General features: G+C 31.7%; 2 protein-coding genes across 3 annotated transcripts; one reads left to right on the forward strand and one right to left on the reverse strand.

Annotated features, from left to right (window-relative positions):
* Nucleotides 1-162: 162 nt before the first annotated feature.
* Nucleotides 163-14,769, forward strand: LOC131847794 (N-terminal kinase-like protein). Its single transcript, XM_059197444.1, has 13 exons — nt 163-735; nt 1,136-1,365; nt 2,682-2,858; nt 3,179-3,407; nt 3,797-3,940; nt 4,265-4,446; nt 5,032-5,260; nt 5,502-5,589; nt 6,100-6,261; nt 7,184-7,324; nt 8,174-8,295; nt 8,725-8,947; nt 9,332-14,769. Exons 1-13 carry the CDS (start codon nt 358-360, stop codon nt 9,478-9,480), a joined length of 2,454 nt encoding a protein of 817 aa, XP_059053427.1. The 5' UTR covers nt 163-357; the 3' UTR covers nt 9,481-14,769.
* On the reverse strand, nt 7,807-19,800 carry LOC131847795 (probable glucosamine 6-phosphate N-acetyltransferase). 2 transcript variants are annotated; one of them, XM_059197446.1, is made up of 7 exons: nt 19,459-19,800; nt 18,528-18,747; nt 16,627-16,754; nt 15,864-15,925; nt 15,259-15,399; nt 14,878-14,934; nt 7,807-7,838 (listed from the first exon to the last, which is right to left on the reverse strand). In XM_059197446.1, the coding sequence occupies exons 1-6, from the start codon at nt 19,486-19,488 to the stop codon at nt 14,916-14,918; spliced, it is 600 nt and encodes a 199-aa protein (XP_059053429.1). In that variant the 5' UTR covers nt 19,489-19,800; the 3' UTR covers nt 7,807-7,838; nt 14,878-14,915. The 2 variants fall into 2 exon arrangements, with proteins under 2 accessions (XP_059053429.1, XP_059053428.1); XM_059197445.1 differs by lacking the exon at nt 7,807-7,838 and having other exon boundaries at nt 14,768-14,934; nt 19,459-19,799.
* Between the last annotated feature and the right edge of the window lie 368 nt (nt 19,801-20,168).

The following is a 20,168-nucleotide window of genomic DNA, read 5'->3' on the forward strand; positions in this document are numbered from 1 at the left end:
ACACAGATCTAGCATAATATGTCAATAAGTTGTCATTTCATTTGTGAGTTGATATCTGTGTTTTGACATTTTTTGCAGCGTTTTTTTGCTTGTATCATTATATTACGTGTCAATGTCATCCTACCTCCAAATTGACATTTGTCATATTTATCAATTCATTTTTCTGAATAAAAAATAAAATAATTAATATCATACATAAAGTGTAAATACGTCTTTCATTATTTAAATTAGTAATTAATTCACATTAAGTACCTGTCGTTTCTTACATTATGTTATTGTATAATATATCAAACGTTGGTAGTTGCATTAAAAATACCAAGTTATTTTAACCAGTTGCTTCTTGAAAGTTGTGCCATAATGTGGTCGTTTTTCTCACGAGATCCTACAAAAGACTTCCCATACGAGGTGGGAGATCCAGTACGGGGTTTAGAAGATCGAACTGTGTGGTCTTTACACAAAGGCAAGAAAAGGGGCACTCAAGATGAAGTGTCAATATTTCTATTTGATGTTCAGAAGAATTCTGAGACTCTATTCGATATTGCAAAGGCCTCCATAAAGAGATTAAAGACTATGAGACACCCTAGCCTTTTACATTATTTAGATAGTTGTGAAACCGAGAAATTTTTGTATGTAGCTACTGAATATGTGGAGCCATTAGCTAATCACATAGAGAATATGAAACTTGAGGGCCAACAAAAGGAATTATTTCTTTCATGGGGTATATTCCAAATTACTGTAAGTGTGAATCATTCTTCTAACTATATTATAATCCATAACTTAATACTTTAATTTTTTGTTTTCATTACTCATATTGATTAATTATATGCTTATTTAATCAACACTATTAATTTAAAATTAGTAATTTTGAGGGACCAAATAACTAATAATAAATAATGCAAGTTCAGATTGTTTATATATTGTACAATCTATATTAATTAATGTATACAAACTACCCACAGATGTTGATAAAAAATCTTGTCCATTTTATATTATAATCAATAAATTATCTTAATTTGAATTAGTATTATTAGTTATCATTTAAATATAATATTCTTTATCAATATATATTTTTGTTTAAACAAAATACTTGCAGTATGTGTCATCTGTTAAATTTTTTCTTTATTTACTGTTACAGAGGGCATTGTCATTTTTAAATAATGATGGTAACATGAGACATAATAATGTCTGTTTATATTCTGTATTTGTAACAATGGCTGGTGAGTGGAAACTAGGTGGTTTTGAGTTCTTAACCTCTCATGGACAAGAAACAACTAATCCTATACCTATCAAAATATTGCCCTCATTGGAAATCTATGATCCACCAGAGAAGAAAGATCCTGCCAAATTGAAAGCTATTACAAAATGGTAAATACTACTGCACATACTACTATTATTTTATCACATAAGATCTAGTGGGGGGACTTGATGATCCATGACATAAGTTCTTCAGATACCTAGTAGTAGGCACCAGTTCTCCACAAATCTGTATTTTAACATGGAATTTTACATGCCTCAAAGCTCTATTTCACTATATATTATGTATATGTTTTTGTGGAGAAAAATGAATATATTATTACTATTAATATAATGGCTAACAGTTTAAAAGGGTGAGTAAATGTATGTCTGCTTCAGTGTGAATGCCAATAAAATTTGTAATATGGTACTAGTACTATTTTTTTATGTAATTAGAATCACCTATATATACAAATAGCACTAGACACATCACATTATCAACTGATGCCCATGATACCTCTCATGCATTAACATTCTGTAGGATTAAGATGTAATTTCACTGACCTCATCTCTCCCTTTAACTGAAGTTACAACAAACAAAGGATACCAATAAAGCTGCTACTGAAGGAGACTGAGGTAACTGTGCTGACAAGTCGTCTACCTAAATTTTTATTATATTTGGGCCATTGTCTAGTGCTGGGCCTACACTAGCAGTGCTACACTGCAACCTACATAGATCTATTGTGCTCACCCTTTTTCAGAGTTCATTACCTAGACCAGTCAGGGACAAAAATTGAAAGACATTCTTAGGAGCAATGGTTTTTATCTCCTCAGGATAGAGTGTAAACTTTCCAAAGGAGATTTTGTTTATAAGTTGGCTCCAACCACATATGATGATAGAATATAATAAGTTATTAGATACTTTTACCTGAATTTACCCATGCAACATATCTAAATACAATAAGTATATTATAAATTTAATGGTTTTAATATGAAAATCGATACCTACATATACCTCATACCTTTATTCATTGGCACTGCCTTATCTCTGACAAATTTCAACAAAAGCTATAAGGGGACTATCAGATATTGTTTTACAATACATACAGGATTACCATTTTTGCATCTTTTAGACAAAATAAAAATGTTACAGTTAAATAGCAGATGCAAGTGTAATACTATATTTAAAACTTTATCACCTAATCAAGATAGAGAGTTTAGGAGGCGTGACAAGGGATGCCTATGGCCACCAGTGGTACACTAATTACTCTTAAAAATTGTATGTTGTGTATGAACATATTTATATAACACTTAATTTTTTCATTTAATGAATCAGTATTATTTTGTTTAATTTGACTACTATTATAATTAAGTAATGTAATGAACTTTTAAAAAATAGCACCTTATTCAATAGAATATATTTAATTTCTTCATTGTAATGTTAACAGTTCATCAGATATGTGGGGTTTAGGTTGTTTGATTTGGGAAGCTTTTGATGGCCCTTTGAGAAATCAGCCATCGCTAAAGACAACTGACCATATACCAAAGCAGCTCTGCACTTTATATTGTGAACTAGTTAGCGCAAATCCTGCATCAAGACCCAACCCTGCTGATATTATTACAAGGTAATTATTAATATCATTATAATATTATTTATTCCAATTAACATGTACTTTTAGAAAACTGAAATTCATCTATACTCTACTACTACTTTTTTAAAGATAAGTGTTAATGAATCTGTTAAAGTTACATACAGGGGTTCTGAACTAATATTGCAACCTATTTATTTAGATTTTGTTTTCGTTATGTGATAAATTGCATAAGTATAAGGTATATGTATCATCATCTGCTCTTTCCTTATCACATTTATTTTGGGTAGGCGTAATATAGGTATAGTATAATAAGGTATAGATATATCGTATATGAAGTAAACATCTCATTACAGGTGTCGTAAATTAGGCGGTTACTTTAAGAATGATCTGATAGATACAATGCTGTTCTTAGAAGAGATACAAATTAAAGATAAAATAGAAAAAGGGAAGTTCTTTTCGACCCTAAGCTCATTTCTGGACAATTTCCCGGAAGCAGTGTGTGTTCACAAGATTTTACCACAGTTGCTCACTGCATTTCATTATGGAGATGCTGGCTCTGCTGTTCTAGCACCCATGTTTAAGGTATAATATACAAATATATTAATACATATGGACATATAAATATTGTTTTGCTCAACAAACAAATAAGAAATATGAAATATTGCATATTTTTTCTCAGATATTCCATCTGAAATTTATCATGATGATACTATAAAGAAACAGCTTAGGAGATTTCATCAAAACCAAGACCTTGCATTAGGACAACTAACACTACATTTTATTTATTACTAGACTAGACTAGATGTAACTATAAAATGCTGTTAATTGCCATAAGTTACACAGATTTCTTCTATGTTAAGGTTTCTGTTTGAATATTGTCTCAAACCTAAGCTTGGCTAGTATATAGCTAAAGATTTAGTTCATGTGCATTGATTTTTATTCTTATAAATGTATAATATGTTCACTTGTAGCTAGGAAAATTACTAGACGAAGCAGACTACCAGAAACAGATTGTGCCATGTGTTGTTAAGTTGTTTGCTTCAAATGACAGAACAACAAGGTCACGTCTTTTACAACATCTGGATCAGTTCATATTGCATTTGCAGAATGCAACAGTAAGTAACAAAATACTTATCAGATTTAGAACTCTACAACAAAAAAGTTTCAAAATAAAATATGTATATTTTTAGTAATTGCAATCCTACTTACAGATTATAATTGGAACTATAATGACTACTATATGTATATGATTAGATACCAAAACTCTATATACTATTGCTAAAAAAATATACTATATACTATATTTTTTAGCACTGTGGCCGCTGATTGACTCATACATTTCATAAATATATATATATTTATAAAAAAATTGCGATTTTTTTTACCATTATACCTCTGACATGATTATTCTTACTTGAATGAGTTTAATTGATTTTCAGGTTAATGACCAAATATTTCCTCAAGTAGTGAATGGTTTCTTAGATACAAATGCAGTCATCAGAGAACAAACAGTAAAATCTATTGTACACCTCGCTTCTAAACTCAACTACAATAACTTAAATGTGGAAGTGTTGCGACACTTTGCCAGGCTTCAGTCTAAAGATGACCAAGGTGGAATAAGGTATGTTGTCTATCTATAGACATTTGTTACAAATGTGCAATATGTTTAAATTGAGAGAGACCTTATAACGTGAGATTGTTTTTTTTATAAAATGTTATTAGTATTTGACGTGAAAATGGCAATAAGTGACCGTATTTCATCCTCATCGCATCACATCATCATACACCAATGTATGATGATGGGATGAGTATGAAATCAGGTCAGTTATTCCGCTATGGCGAATTCACAAAACTCGATGATTTCCAGAGTTAACCATATGGATCACTCTGGAAATCGTCTCGATTATACTATCAACTATACCATTCCATAACAATCCTATAATGTCTCTTTACCATAGACAGACCTCTCTTCATAAGGGGGAAAATATTAATAGTTTATTATTTCCATGCATACATATTTATTTAGGTACAACTTTTCTTATAAATAATTTGGACTATTTCAGCCTAGTATTTTGATATTACGGGTATCATGACAAAGTGATGTCTGTGGTGCTGTTCATGTACATAGGTCTAGTTTACTGTTTATCCTGATAAGCCGTCAGCTTGTCATTTTCATTTCAGTTACATAAATAAATTGCTGTTTTAGAACAAACACAACAGTATGCCTCGGGAAGATCGCGGCTCATCTTCATCCTCAAATAAGACAAAAAGTCCTGGTTTCGGCGTTTGTACGAGCTACACGCGATGCATTTCCACCCGCGAGGCAAGCGGGAGTTTTGGCGCTGGCTGCGACACAGCAGTACTTTCTGCTCGCCGAAGTCGCTAACAGAGTCTTGCCAGCTTTGTGTCCGCTTACTGCCGACCCAGAAAAACAAGTATGTCTACTAGTCATATATTTTTGTTATATTATTGCAATAACTTTTATAGTAATAAGTAGACTATTTAACTATTTACTATCTGTACAATTTAAATCATCCTATCTGTTCAATAAAACCACTTAAGTGCAGTCATCATTCAATTTAAAATTAATTCTTATCAATTTGTCTCGCCCATTGTACATATTGTAATGATTAGTAATTTTAAGAGGTCAATGACTTTTGTTATTACGTATTGTAGGTTAGGGATGCAGCATTTAGAACGATAAAGGGCTTCCTAGGTAAATTAGAGAAAGTATCAGAGGATCCTAGTCTGAAAGAAGGAATGGGTAAGTTTATTTAATTTAATTTTATATTGGAAATTTGCTACTACTTTGCATGTAACTTTGTTTGCAAATTCTAATAATATGTAATTTATTGTTATCAATGGAGTGGTTGTAAAAGACAAAACTATTTATAATTATTTATTATTATCTAATTCTACACATTTATTTGTCTTTTTGCTGACAGATAACGACATTTTGATGATTATTTTGCTATTAAACCCCATAATATGAAAATATGTTAATAATAAAATGTAAATTACATACACACAAGTACTAATAATTGTAAAAAACCATATTATATTAAATATATAAATACTTTAAATTCTTGAATGCAACAAGTCTAAAGTATTTGCCATTTCCTTGTAGAAAAATAAGTTGCTGTAGTTAAAGGCACAATCTGTAATTACTTAATATAGTGAACCTTAAATGGAGAAAAAAGACAGTTTAAAGAAATATGATGATCGTATATAAATCTATCGCAGAAAATGAACACAGGGTATATATTGTGTACAGAGGCGGACGTACACTCGGCAACGCCGTCGCTGAGCAACGCGGCTGCCACATGGGCGGGCTGGGCGGTTACAGCCGTCGCCGCCAAGTTCTACCGCTCACACTCAGATACTACGCGCGTGCAACACCCCACAAAGTCCACGCTATCCAAACCTGGCTCTCTAGGTCTTTGTCCTTATATATTTACATTACATATATATTAGTTACATTACCTTTTTTAGCTTGCAAGCAAACTCCAAATTTAAAAAACCAGGATTTCAAGTTGGAATAGCAGAATAATTCTGTTTACAAATAGGATGTTGCTTAAAAGCTATTTATTCAGGATGTCCCAGGATACTATAAAAACTTGGACATGTCCTGGTAAAACAACCGTCCTTCAGTTGGCAACTCTACTATTCTATTACTACTATTTCTACTTGTCTATTTAGGGGCTGTTCAAGTATTACGTAAGCAGATTTATCACAATTATTTACCCCCCATCCCCCGTTGTCAGCAAAAAACAAAGCTCTTACCCCCTCCACCCATGCTTACGTAAACATCTCTCAATTAATGTATTGTTTTTTTTAGCAAAGACAATGTGAGGGTTGCCATTCGTGTAAAAAAGTAAATTACGACCGATGACGTAATCATCATCTATGTCATCCAAAATAAGCAAAGAAAAGACCCCCCCCCTCTATAGTGCTTACGTAATACTTGAACGGCCCTTTAGCAAGGAATTCTATATGTTGTAAACAATGTTTTTGTAGGAATTAAAAATATTTTTATAGTTATTCAACTGTTATAAAAATTGAATTTCTTAATTTTTGTTTTTCGTATAGGGATGAAACAAGTATAATCTCATTCTATTTATAACAGTAAGAATTCGGATTGACCCAACGACGGCAGATTTTATGTAGATGTTAAAAAGAAAAATACACGAAATTAGAATTATTATGGGAAACAGAACTGAGTTAGAATCACAATTAATAAGATATAGTATTCCAACATAGGCTATAAATTATGTGTAATGTTTAACATGGCTAAATCATAAGAATATTTAAAACTTGCGCTTCTAGTACATTATATTTAATGTAACATGGTCAAACAGAGCAACCATCATCGAGCAGTATGTCAACAACAACGTCGTCGGTGACATCGATGACGTCTCTGGAACACAGCGAGTCTGCTTCCGACTACGATCCGGAACACTGGGATATGGCCGCTTGGGGCGAGATTGATTCCAGTGCAGGTATGCATCTGTACTATTTTATTACTTATATACTATATATAACTTCATTTGTAATGTATAGGAATAAACTTGATATTCCTCTCAATGTGTATTCACTGCAGTATTTTACATTTACTTGCAATTTTATCAGTTTCAGTAATTCATTTATATATGACAAGTCTTCTGTTTCATTAGAAATGAATTCAAACTGAAGGCTGTAATGAATGCTGAATCTGTCAAAATAATGTTGCATTTTCTTATTGTATAAATAAAACAATGTAAACTGTTATATATTGTACATATTAATTTTATTTAGTTTCTTTTTTATTTTCATAACGGGCAATATCAATTGAAAATAAAAAACACTGTAAAATTCCAGCAAGGTAGAATATTTCTTCAATCTAAATTTTAATAATAATTATAGGTAGGTAGTAGTATATTAACTTTTAAAATACTATATTTTATTTACAAAATTTAATAACATTCAATTCATTTCTAGTTATCTTCATCTCGACAGCTTTGTGATGATGGGTATCTGTAAAAATATATAACAAATTTCATCTTTTTGCACGTCAACTGAAATAGCTAATGGCAAAATAAACCGACGGCCTCATATAAAATGGCCACTGTCGTCTATATGTATACATGAACAGCACCACGAAAGTCCCCTCGTCTCGTGAACGCCGGTGGTGCTCTATAAAAGCTATTCCTTAGGACTAAGATGTTGTGCCTCCACACTATATAATTGCACTGCCATATCCCACCACTCAAACAAGAACATAGCCTACAAAGTGAGTTGCTTAACGGCAGAATTAAGTGAGGTGACCCACGCAGACGACGACTAAACATAGATCTGCTTTAAAATGATAGGTACGGGAGCGAGCGCAAAGTCACCGCCGAGCAGCGGTAGTGCTCAAGCGACGCCAGGGCTGGGGGCGCTCTGCGAGGATGATTGGGACAACGAGGAGTGGGGCACTTTGCAGGAGCAGCCGGTATGTCAGCTACTAACGTATTTACTTTGATAAAAGCAGCTGAACAGGCCTTTCTTTAATAGTGTTTTGGAAATTACTTTCCAATAAAAAATATTCGATATGATTTAAGGGCAGAAGAAAATCAGATTTTCTTACGACCTTCTTCTATAGTTTGGATATTTGACATTATTATTAATAAAGTAAAGGATCTATGTTACAAATGTTTTGATAAAACTTTGTAGTTGGACTAGTTGACCCGCGCAACTCGTCTGCGTCACATTTCCGCCGTTTCTGCTCATTTTTCATTGCATGTATGTGATTTTATATAGCTTATTTGGGCTATCTAGCCTTAAAAGAATGTATTTAAAAGAAATTCTGATAGTACGGTTACTAATTTCATATCAACTATTTTTAGTATTGTAGCTTTAGAATAAAATCGTAATATCACAGACGGCTGAAGCGGAGCTTGCGAGTCCTTCGGAAACTTGGAACAACGCACAATGGAACGAACCTAGTATGAACGCAAATGCAACATACGTGCGAGGCACTACGGCTGCTGCGAGCAATACGGGCAGCCGCCTCGAACACAGGCCCACCGCACATCAGAATAGCAACGATTCGCTAGGCGGTTGGGAAGACGGGGAGTTCGAACCCATTGAGGAAAATGCTGACGGTAATTTATTTTTTTGCATAATTACTACTATTTTTATTAAAATCCTATAGACGTTAACTGCATATACAAAGTGTGTATTAATAAATGATACATTGAAATATAGTGTATGAAAGAGATGCGACCATATTACGACCCTAGGCAAAACGAGTCGTCGAGTGAGGTAATTAAATACTTTATTTACTGCAAAACATTTTTTTTTTAGCTAAGTATTTTAAATAGGTGTTTGTTTTATAAAATATGACACCAAACGAAGGACATTTGATTTATAAAAAGGCAATTCGTCTTTGTTTTAGTGAAATATATAAGATAAAAACTGCTTTAATGGGCCTAATCAAGCTATTTAAAATTCTATAGAGATTATTTAAAGTTTGTTACGTTTTACAGAAAACAATGCATCAAAAATGGACGAAATGCGTCGAAAGCGCGAAGAAAGAAAGCTACAAAGGCAACGAGAAATGGAAGCGAGGCGCAGTGCCCGTGGTCAAGGGCCCATGAAGCTCGGCACCAAGATATCCGGCGCGCCACCCTTCTAGTCCTCGCCGATCCAACAGATCGGGTAATCCAGTATTGATATATTCCTGATATGTACGAGACGCATTCGTAATTTAGGGGCGGTAATATGAATATACGTTATGATAAATAAATTAGGGCTATCATAGCAAAGTCTCGTGAGATCCTGTCTGCTGAATCATTATCTGTCAATTTTTAAAACCAATTTCATTATTATCTACATATACTGTTTTAAATTTGACGCGGTCATTATTTATACGTACAATTAGTAAAAATCACGGGATCTTATCACGTTTTATTTTTGTCGAGTTCCGATATTTCATAGTGTTTCAACCGCCATTGATCACAGGTGAACTGAGCTGGTAAATACAATCTTTTATGGGTAAACATTCGTTCGTTAACGATTTCGATATTCATTTTGACAAACTGAAAACATCCCGTGATTTTTACTAATCATACGTACAAACAATCTATATTTCGAAAGTTGTTCTTGTTGACAAATTAATGTTGCGAGACTACAATATTCTTAAATGTTACAATTTTGTGCATCATATCACTGTTGTTTAATTGCCTTCTTAAACAGTGCACACTTTGTTAATTTTTCGAATATGTCCTCGTTTGTAAGACTTATCTATGAACTTTTGTTTACTATAGGGATGACAAATAAGTTTATGATTTACCTGATGTAAACTGGTAACTGCTACCTTATATTGTGATTTCCATGTTGTGAACAAATATAAACAGCGTCATGAACAAATAGCATGCAACGTTATTACGTTAGCCCATAGCCGCCTTCTAGGGCCTGCCCATAGACAATAGATAAAGGCGAGATAGGTTAGTCTCCATATTGTGTAACATACCTGATATTTTAGTATATTCTTACTTATATAGGTGCCACCGTCTTATCTGTCTGTTTTGAAGCAATACATAAATTGCGTTTCTATAAGAAGACGTATGCTAACTCACTTACGTACTATGAACGTACATCATATATATATTATTCACGCTGTTTACTTATGACTGTTTCCACTTCTCATCAGGTGGTCTACAAATTTGTTTGAATTTCCCGTACGAAAAAATACATTCTGTAACTTTGGCAAAGTGTGTACTAGGAAGTGATAAGTAAGAAGTAATTCATGTTACCGGCCTTGTGACCTCTAATTATAAAATTCCCACCCGGGAGTTCGTATACGTTAAGCCGGGAGCGCGTTTCGCTCGCCTCACTGCAAAGTGTTCCATAGTGCTTATGAGATCTTTGAATAATGCATGTATGTTCAGAAATCCGGGCTACTGTTTATTCCAAATGATAATTTGAAATAGTTTTACACTAGGACTATATTATTTTATTTTATCCATGTATTTTTATAATTATGATATTTGACTCAATATAATTATGTTGACTTTTCTGTTTAGAAAAGACATTGGTAGACTTGATAATAAACATCTGTATACTCTATACAGATATATACAGGTGTATAATCATTTTATAATAATTGATCTAGAATATGTTTTATATTTGTTACATTTTATAACCCACTGTTGTATGCCATGAAAACAAACAACTTATTACCATAGCTGATTTTACATTGCATTGCTAATACTCATCACAATCGTAAATCCCAATAATTATACTTTTATCTCAGACTAATTAAAAAGAATTTTTAGGCAATAATTTGTTTTCTATGTAATTTAATTTTAGATAAATATAAAATGTATTATTGTAATTTAAACGGCAATCACTGTTCCCATATCTATGATAGTTATATCAACATTAATTTGATAATTGACTTACCTTTTTTCGTAATTATTATAAATTGTATTGAATATTAGGGAACAAGTTACATAAGATATCTATTATTATAAATCAAGATATATTATAAATCAAGTCAAATAGAAAGCTCAAGTGAGATTAGATGCCACTAAGGCAAATCAGTTTGTACTTATATCTAGAAATATTCCCGCTTTAATGTAATTATGATCTTTCAGTAAGGCAATGATAAGGTGAGTGAGAACAATCACAGAGTAATCAGTAAAAATATATTGTCTACACTATGATGAACAGTCGTAGACAATTTGAATAAATTCATTTATTAACCTTATTCAGCGATTTTACCAGATTTAAACTTCATAGAAAAAATGTGACTGCCAACATTTTATATTAGGTAAATAGTCCCTGATATAAATCTCATATGTGAGTCATATTTGTATTAGACTAAGTTATTGACAGATTTCCTCTAACTGCTACATATAACACATATTCAAAGTAAATTTATATATTTATTTTGCTTTATCTGCTTGTGAGGATGGGATTGTGTGCAATCGGAGGATATGAGGGTGTCAATTTAAATGTAAGTGCTTCTATGAATGTTGTTACGTACATTCCAGAACCGCTACTTGAAAATGCATTATATGAAGCTCTCTCAATATAAAATCACATCTGTATAAACAAGTCTTAATGTGTACATATTAAAATTATTATTGTAACTGCACATACTTTATGGTGCATTTTCAAGCATCGGGAACTGAATACCAGGTATAGTGGAATAGGAAGTCTTTTATATCCATTGTACATGCATTATATGTATTATAATATTCAAACCACCAGACTGAGACAGTCTATGATTTTTACAAAGTATATGTTTTACATTTTAAATAGAACTTAAAATTTCAGAAATATAAAATGATGAAAATAGATTATTCATATACTATATATATTATTTATATATCAGTATATAATCAATATGTATTACTCAAAGCAATTGTGTGGAAAACAAGATAGTGACAGTTATGAAATCCGATTTTTTATGTAATATTTTAGTACATTCAATAGTTCTGTCAAGTATAGTGTAATAATCCTCGTAAATTATAAACTTTTTAATTATTTACAGCTGTCACCAGTATCATTATATGGCGGACGGGGTATAATTAATTTAAAAAATCGATTCAGAACTCTATAAATAAACCCATTTTGATATTTGCTCATCAATATTTTATTACCAACAACATAAAATTATTATTCAAGTACGATTTAAATTTTCATTCGATACAATATTACAAATGAGATGATGAATGTATGACTTTTATTTTTTCTGTATAGTAAATATTATAATTAAATTTAAAGTAATACAGAAAACCAAATAATTATTGTCTGTTACCTGCTGCTACAATTTTGTCTATTTCTCTTGCTCTTTATTTATAATACTGTTATGTTATTGAGTTATGATCAACTCTAACCGCCACTAATATCAACCATTTGTACCATCATACCTTTTATATGTTTGTAAGATTTATTTATACGAGTACCAAGTAGAATATGTGTAAAAAGCTAAAATAGTTATGATCTACTACAGCCAAAATAAAAAGAATACAATATATTCCTTATTTATTATTGATTATTATCTGACAATCATCATCCTTCACTGAATGTAATTGCATAACATATGAAATAAAATACTTCAACCATTCAAGTATTCTTTAGCAAAATTAAATTGATATGAATTCAAGTTTTATGTCATAATTTTATATAACGTGAACAATGTTGCTATTTATAACACAGCGATGAAACAAAATAATAAGAAATTATGCAAATATGACAAGTGTTATAGGAAGCATTGGACACTATTTTTTTTTAATATTTGTTTGTCATACTTACGTACTCTTTATAGTGACGAATTTATTATTGATACTAATATAAGATAATAAGTAGATATAAGGTGTGTACCATGCATCTACTTACTACCGATAGTTAGAAATCATTAAGTGAATACCTACCGAATCAATTGATAAAATATATATTATCATTTTAACCTTGCGAAATAAACAAGATTAATTTAACAGAATCAAAGAATTATTATCTGTGTTGTATCGTTACTATATAGCCAAAGTAACGAATTTCACTCACACACTACTATTGTTTAAGTTCTCAATATTTTTAGTAGAATATGCAACTTCAAATTGTTAAGATTGTGACTGGATTACGTAAAATTTACATTTCGCTCTCTTAAAATTCATATGTTGTATATGGCATATTAATTATAATTTCTAAAGCACTATTTGTTACGTGAAAAATATTGGCGTTTTTATAAACGTGCGATGTAAGTTTTACGATACGATTATAATAAATATGATTGATACTGTATATAAATCAATGGAAAAAAACATTCTTGATCTATCTACTACCTACCTACAGTTCTGTAAATAAAATTATATATACTTATTTCTATTTTTATTACACTTTATCTCGTTGCTATATGTTGTTATGAGACGTAATAGACCGCGAGCCAGAGCCTAGTTTCATAAATCTTTTCCTCACCCAAAAAATTTTAAACTGGTAACGATAGTTGTATTATGTAGGTAAGGAAGGACTTTTTGATAAAAACACTCTCTGCGCTGTAACTTCATTGTAAATTTTTGTTCTTATTAATGAAATTTATTTTAACCGGAAAGAAAATGCTCACCTTATTGTAGACCTTTCGCTGGCTCGCGGGCCATAATGAATTTGTAATGAGTAAAATGAAACAAAATAATAAAGCAAAACAAAAATTTAATGCACCAAAGGATGAACTACATAACGTTAATCAAATTGTTAGAATAAACTCAATAATACTAAGTACATTGAACAAAAACGCAAAATTATATGTTTAAATATATATTATAATTATACATAATTCAATTTGCAATAATTAATAATCTACATTAGTTAGTTTAGTAACAATGAAAATATAACCTCTCCATATACGTTCATACCGAAATCTTGCATCTTCTACAATATTATTTTCAAATCAAAAGGAATACAGAATACTTTGCATAGAAATTGATAAATAAATTACTTCGTTTAGTTTGAACCCCAACAATTTTTTTTTTAAATACTCTTTTAGCATAAAAATCAATAATTTAAGTGATATTTTTATGAATATTTTACTGCACGATTAACAACAAACATTCTAGTCTAAAAAATAGGTATGTAATATTTAATAGATATTGCAAGTCTTCCGTATGAGCGTTCTTAACTAAGTAAAAATTATGTGCTAAGACACCCTGAAATCAATTGAACACCCCATCGGATACTGTAGCACATATTAAAATAATAGTAGCTACTGTAATAGTAAAATTACAATGTAGATGGAAAATTGTGAGATACAGCATCCGATGGATAGGAAAATTGACCCTGCAAAACTATAACATTAACAACAAAGCAGAATACACAACGTAGGTCACCGATAACTGTTCAATAGCATAATCTAAGAGATTTTACCAAACATATTATATAGATGATATTATATAATTTAATATGTATGCGTAACATGAAGAATTTTTTAAAATGTTAGTTCAATATAATACTAATTTCATGTTATGAGGTGAATCGGTGATGCAAGCTGATGTAGCATTGTGAGGACTGCTCGGCTGCTATGTATACTTACAGTTTAGAACGCAGGTCGGATGCCCCAGCGGCTAATTGTCAGGATGGGTCGTCAAACCTACCAAAAATGAACAAATTAATGTCATTACAATACCAATGCAACAGACTCCCGTTAACAAAATCTATGTGAAATATGTGTTTATTCTTTTAGTTTGCTAATAACTACTTTTCATCTCAAAAGCCGGCAAACTACAAAAACTTACAGTAGCATGATTTTAATCCAATAAGGCAAATATTTCGTTAACTAAATTACTAAACTGACTTCATAGAAGTTTCCTATGTTGTTTTTTTATGGATTAACTAGTGTATTATAATAGTGATATTATTGTTTTTTTTAATCAGAATCATTTGCTAATAACAAACAAGAGTGATGGATACAAACCTCATGTTCATAGAATTAGAGTTCCCAGGCTCCATTTTATAACCAAGTGTTTCATAGAACTTGATCAACTTATCCTTACAATCCAGTGACATTTTGTAGCAACCTAACTCTTGAGCCAGTAATGATACTGTTACTACAATGCTGTAAACAAAAATAATGTCTTGAACTTGAAGATAGGTCTCTTAATACAACACGCAACAGATATATACTAGGGGGGGAAGGGGATTGTTAGTAATGTGGACTAATGTTCTCATTGCTAGCAATGTACCATGTCAGATCGACCTCCACGCGGTTCCCCCTGGAAACCATCGTGATACATCCGGTGAATTTGTCACGTTGGGCTAACTGATTTGACCTCATGTTCATATTATCATCCTCCACTGGTGCCCCGCCAGCCTAAACCGTTAGCGCAGGCGGATGCACCATTCCATTATCATTAAAAAAAAAACAGATATATACTTCAAAGAACATACTTAAAAAAAAATGATGCAACTGACTTTCGTGCAATTTTACTATACGTGGTATCAGATATAAGATGAGATGATTCTCATCTTATAACAAAAGAAAAAAAATATTATTATAATCTATAGATGGCAGACACTTACAGTTTGCCTAGTTGCTTTCCCCTGTATGTGTCGTTTACAACCACATCTTCGAGGCGACCGCGCTGAAAGTAACATATCGTATGGTTACAATAGTGATGCCGAATGTTATTATTATGGGTACCATATAATTGGGTTTGAGGCAGTCTTAACATTTTATAAAGTATATCAGTCGTATTAAAAAGGAAGATGAGATAAACCTCAGGACATTCCCACAGCACCATCTTGTGCAAAAGCTAAGCAGAGCTTGTGTTATGGTTCCTAGACAACTAATATTAATACATTTTATTGTAAATACATACATAATATACATAGAAAACACCCACACCGATACAAACAATCATACTTCTCAATACAAATGTTTGTATCGTGCGAGTTATCGATCCCGCGCCCATTGGACATAATGCGGTGTGTAAATTCCCTAGACCACTGAGGCCATCAGTATTAGAGGCCATCAAATATGAGCAGTTGCTTATAAATGTAATGTATTGTACATTTATATTCATATTCAATTTGTGGCCTCTTATTTTATGTATGAAAAACTACAATATTATATTCAGTTATAAAAAGTAAATAAAAACTTAAAGCTTTTTATAACTGAACATTGTATTGATTAAATCAACCTCAAGAATAAAAATGTCTTTAATAAATGTGTCATGTTAGAAATAATATTTTTTTGTTTAATTCCGCTACCATTAATACATGTGATACCACAGATATTCAGTGCGTTTCAAGCATAATTAAATTTGTCTTGTCTGGCACATACCAAGGAACAGTTATGTATAAATTTCTGTTCAATAGCGAGTGTCGCAGCACCAATCAGTTTTCCAATTCGTGTGTCTTCGATGACTGTTACATAATAGCCGCCGGATTGCTTCATTTTCGTAAAACGATCTGAGAACACATAAATGAACAAATCGCAATTAAGGATAACGACGTATGATAACTGTACACAACGACTGATAAGTCACTATGGTGTATTACAGGTAGATAGATAGAGATATGGTAAAAATAAAATTGTTTCTACCTAGTACAGTTTTTGAAAAATTATGAAAAGTAATTTATAAAAGCTTATTTATAATATTTGTTTTGGATCCGCGGTTTCTAAAACTGGTTCGCACTTTATTTTGTACATAAAATACATTTATTTTAAAATCGCTCAGGTGTTTCTTAATCTCGTATTTGGGAAGCTTACGATTGATAATCGATTCTCTATAACTAGGTTTAGGTAGTAAATATCTCCGTTGGATATATCGACAAATTATTAGCAGTAACTAAGGTTATTACTTTAATTACAATACTTGCTAATTTGCCTAAATTTTCTTATCGTTTCTTTAATCTGTTATGATGTAAGCTGCTAATTTCTATTTGCAAAACCTTGCTAGCCAGGAAGGCCTTTTAAAGAAAGAATTTAAAATGTATTCAATTAAAATTTAATAATTTAAATTAATTTATTATTAATTATGTATAGGTACCTAGCCGCATTATGCAGCTAGCTGCGGCCTCCAAGGTCGCCCAGTTAACTTACATTCTTTATTAAACCTGTCTGGATCGAAATACTTTGTCAAGAAACAGAAACTACGTTGGATATTACATTTTTATTTGTATTTATTGATTATATACCCTATCTTGAGAAACTCGGAAGGATAATTTAGTTAAACTCCTAGTTGTTAAAACTTCTTAACTGTGTAGTGTCACTGCAGTACCTATACCCATATAAGCCCTACCAGCATTTACCATATCGATAAGTTTCGCAGCAGAGCCCATGTCTTGAAGACATCCGTGAAATGCTTTAAGTACCTTGCACTAAGTAATCACGTTCTTATTGACTATTACATATATACACATTACTACACAAATACACGACACCATCCTCGATGGCGAAGATAATGACTTCAACCACACGATACAGCGCATTCAACCGAGGATAGAAATTACGACGGCTTAAGTGGAAATTCTCGAACACTTAGCGGTGCCCACTAAAGCCGTATCCATCAGGCAGGATTTGACTTCTGCCGCTCTCTAAGACCTTCCCCAATTTTGAAAAGCTATCAGCATTATGCCGCCTACTATTGTTCGGTGAAACTCTAAGGGCCAGCTGCGGCCAACAGCACATAGTTAAAAAAATAAAAAGCAGAATCCTATCCCTCTTTGAACCTAGGAATAACCAGCACCTGTTATAGATTGATTGTTTGTACATATGGACCATTATAAATCTCTCATGTCGTATTATAAGACGCCTTAAAAACCTGTGTAGATACCCAATACACTGCAGTGCCAATATAATAATATTACAAAATGTTTTCAGAATCTAATTAAAATCACACAGTTTCATTATCACAATGTTTCATAATTATCAATTTTGAGTCATCTACTAAAAGGTGGTGATAATGCTCACCCACCATATCACCTTACATTACTAAATAGATGATATACATATTACTTTAAATATACTGAGTATATAACATCTAATTTATATGTAGTAACTATTTATTTGTTAATACTATTTCTACACATTTCTTAAGTTTATTCAAGGAGTGTTGATGATTTATCAAAAACTGTGCTAGTCTTTATTTTTATGGAGTTTATAGACCACATTATGTATTAGAAACTCTGAAATATGTGATTGATGGAATTAAATTAAAACTTTAAAAATAAAATACTAACCATCAAACAGTTTCCTAGAAATATTCCCAACGTTAGTCAACTGACTAAGTAGCTGCAGGAAACCTTTATCATAATCCGAACGCTGCAATGGCCTTACAACCATCCAGACCTCACCAGGTTGTGATGCACTGATCTTAGGTTTGAATGTAGCCGGACTCTTTTTAAAATCCAATCTTTGTAGGATCTCAGGAGAATACAGATATTCTGAAGATCTTCCATCCTAAAAAGTGTAAATTTATTACAGAATGTGTACATCATTTGTAGTAAACATAAATAGCATGGGTGTGATAATAGCTTGTTTAAAGACAAGAGAATGTCACACCAATTCTTGCACACTTCCAAATTGTGACATCCATTATATTATGGTCATCACAATTACACATAAGATAGCAGATAACTATAATTTAGCAGATCATTTGTGTTTAATAAATTTGTAGCTTTTGTTATAAAATAAAAAATAAATATTTTTTATTTAAACAATTTTAATAGGTTTGCTGATTTTTTGTTATAGGCATCATTGAAACAATAGAAGGAAGTAAAATGAAATAAGGACCACCAAGCATATTTTTTTTATTAATGATAATAGAATGGTGCTGGGCTAAAGGATTTTGCTGGAGGGGCACCAGTGGAGGATGATAAGACGAACACGAGGTCAGGTCACTCACATCATGACAAATTCACCAGGAATTTATCACGATGGATTCCAGGAATAACCGCGTGGAGGTCAACCTGACATGGTACATTGCTAGTGATGGAGTCATGAGTCCACATTACTAACAATCACCTACTTGCAAAAATTCTTGGATAGAATAGTCAATACATCCTTTCACCTTTCATCGATGGTCGTTTTGGTTTGTTGCTAAATAAATTATAATTCATAATGTAAATAAAACTAATGTCAGTATAAAAAATTATTCAAATAATAACATACTGTACTGCAGTTGACTTTTTCCAACCCCATTATGACAACTTGCTGTATCCGTATTATTAGATAGTATTCAGTAATTTTTGTTAAAATTTTACAATTAACTACATAACTCAAATATGAATAGATTCATTGGTTTACAGAAACTAAGTATGCCAATGTTAACTTTATTCTTGTTTTGTATGTAAGAATACACTGCCACGACGTTGTACTAGAAAACTGGATTTCGATTTGATTTTGAACATGAAAGTGAAAGTAAAGTCGGTATTTGTAGTAACCTTCAAAATTCGTTCAATCGAAACTTAGCTGCGAATTCAATATCATTGACTGAAGTTACAGACTGACTGTCCTAAATTGTATTCTTTAACTAAATCAGTCATCGATCAATCATAATTAGACAGATAGTCTATGGTATCCATTGAAATATTACATTATCAAGTATACATACAAATTTAAAAATAGATAGAATATTTGAAAGTATGATATATTGTTCATTTTATAATATCATATAATTATGTAATTTATTTGCGAAAGACTAGTACAGTGGATAAGATATTAAAAATAATCTCAGGACAATGCACGCAGCGGAATCTAGTCTTATGGGTATTCGATAACAGATACAAATACATAGATTTTTTTTCGGTAAATACATAGATAAATAAATACATACAAACGTACATAGAAAACATCCAGACCAATGCAAACAATCATACTCA

This window comes from Achroia grisella, unplaced genomic scaffold, assembly GCF_030625045.1.
Source record: "Achroia grisella isolate CSIRO2021 unplaced genomic scaffold, CSIRO_AGI_Agris_v1 utg540, whole genome shotgun sequence".
NCBI lineage: Eukaryota > Metazoa > Arthropoda > Insecta > Lepidoptera > Pyralidae > Achroia > Achroia grisella.

What these genes read in the sequence shown, in the direction of transcription:
- LOC131847795 (XM_059197446.1), bottom strand. Translation starts at nt 19,488, where the DNA reads ATGGGGTTGGAAAAAGTCAACTGCAGTACA. An exon ending in TTCTAGGAAACTGTTTGATG is followed by an intron (nt 16,755 to 18,527) that starts GTTAGTATTTTA and finishes ATGTGTTCTCAG; the next exon opens with ATCGTTTTACGAAAATGAAG. An exon ending in TTATACATAACTGTTCCTTG is followed by an intron (nt 15,926 to 16,626) that starts GTATGTGCCAGA and finishes TGTTACTTTCAG; the next exon opens with CGCGGTCGCCTCGAAGATGT.
- LOC131847794 (XM_059197444.1), top strand. Translation starts at nt 358, where the DNA reads ATGTGGTCGTTTTTCTCACGAGATCCTACAAAAGACTTCCCATACGAG. An exon ending in TTGAAAGCTATTACAAAATG is followed by an intron (nt 1,366 to 2,681) that starts GTAAATACTACT and finishes TAATGTTAACAG; the next exon opens with TTCATCAGATATGTGGGGTT. An exon ending in CGAGATTGATTCCAGTGCAG is followed by an intron (nt 7,325 to 8,173) that starts GTATGCATCTGT and finishes TTAAAATGATAG; the next exon opens with GTACGGGAGCGAGCGCAAAG.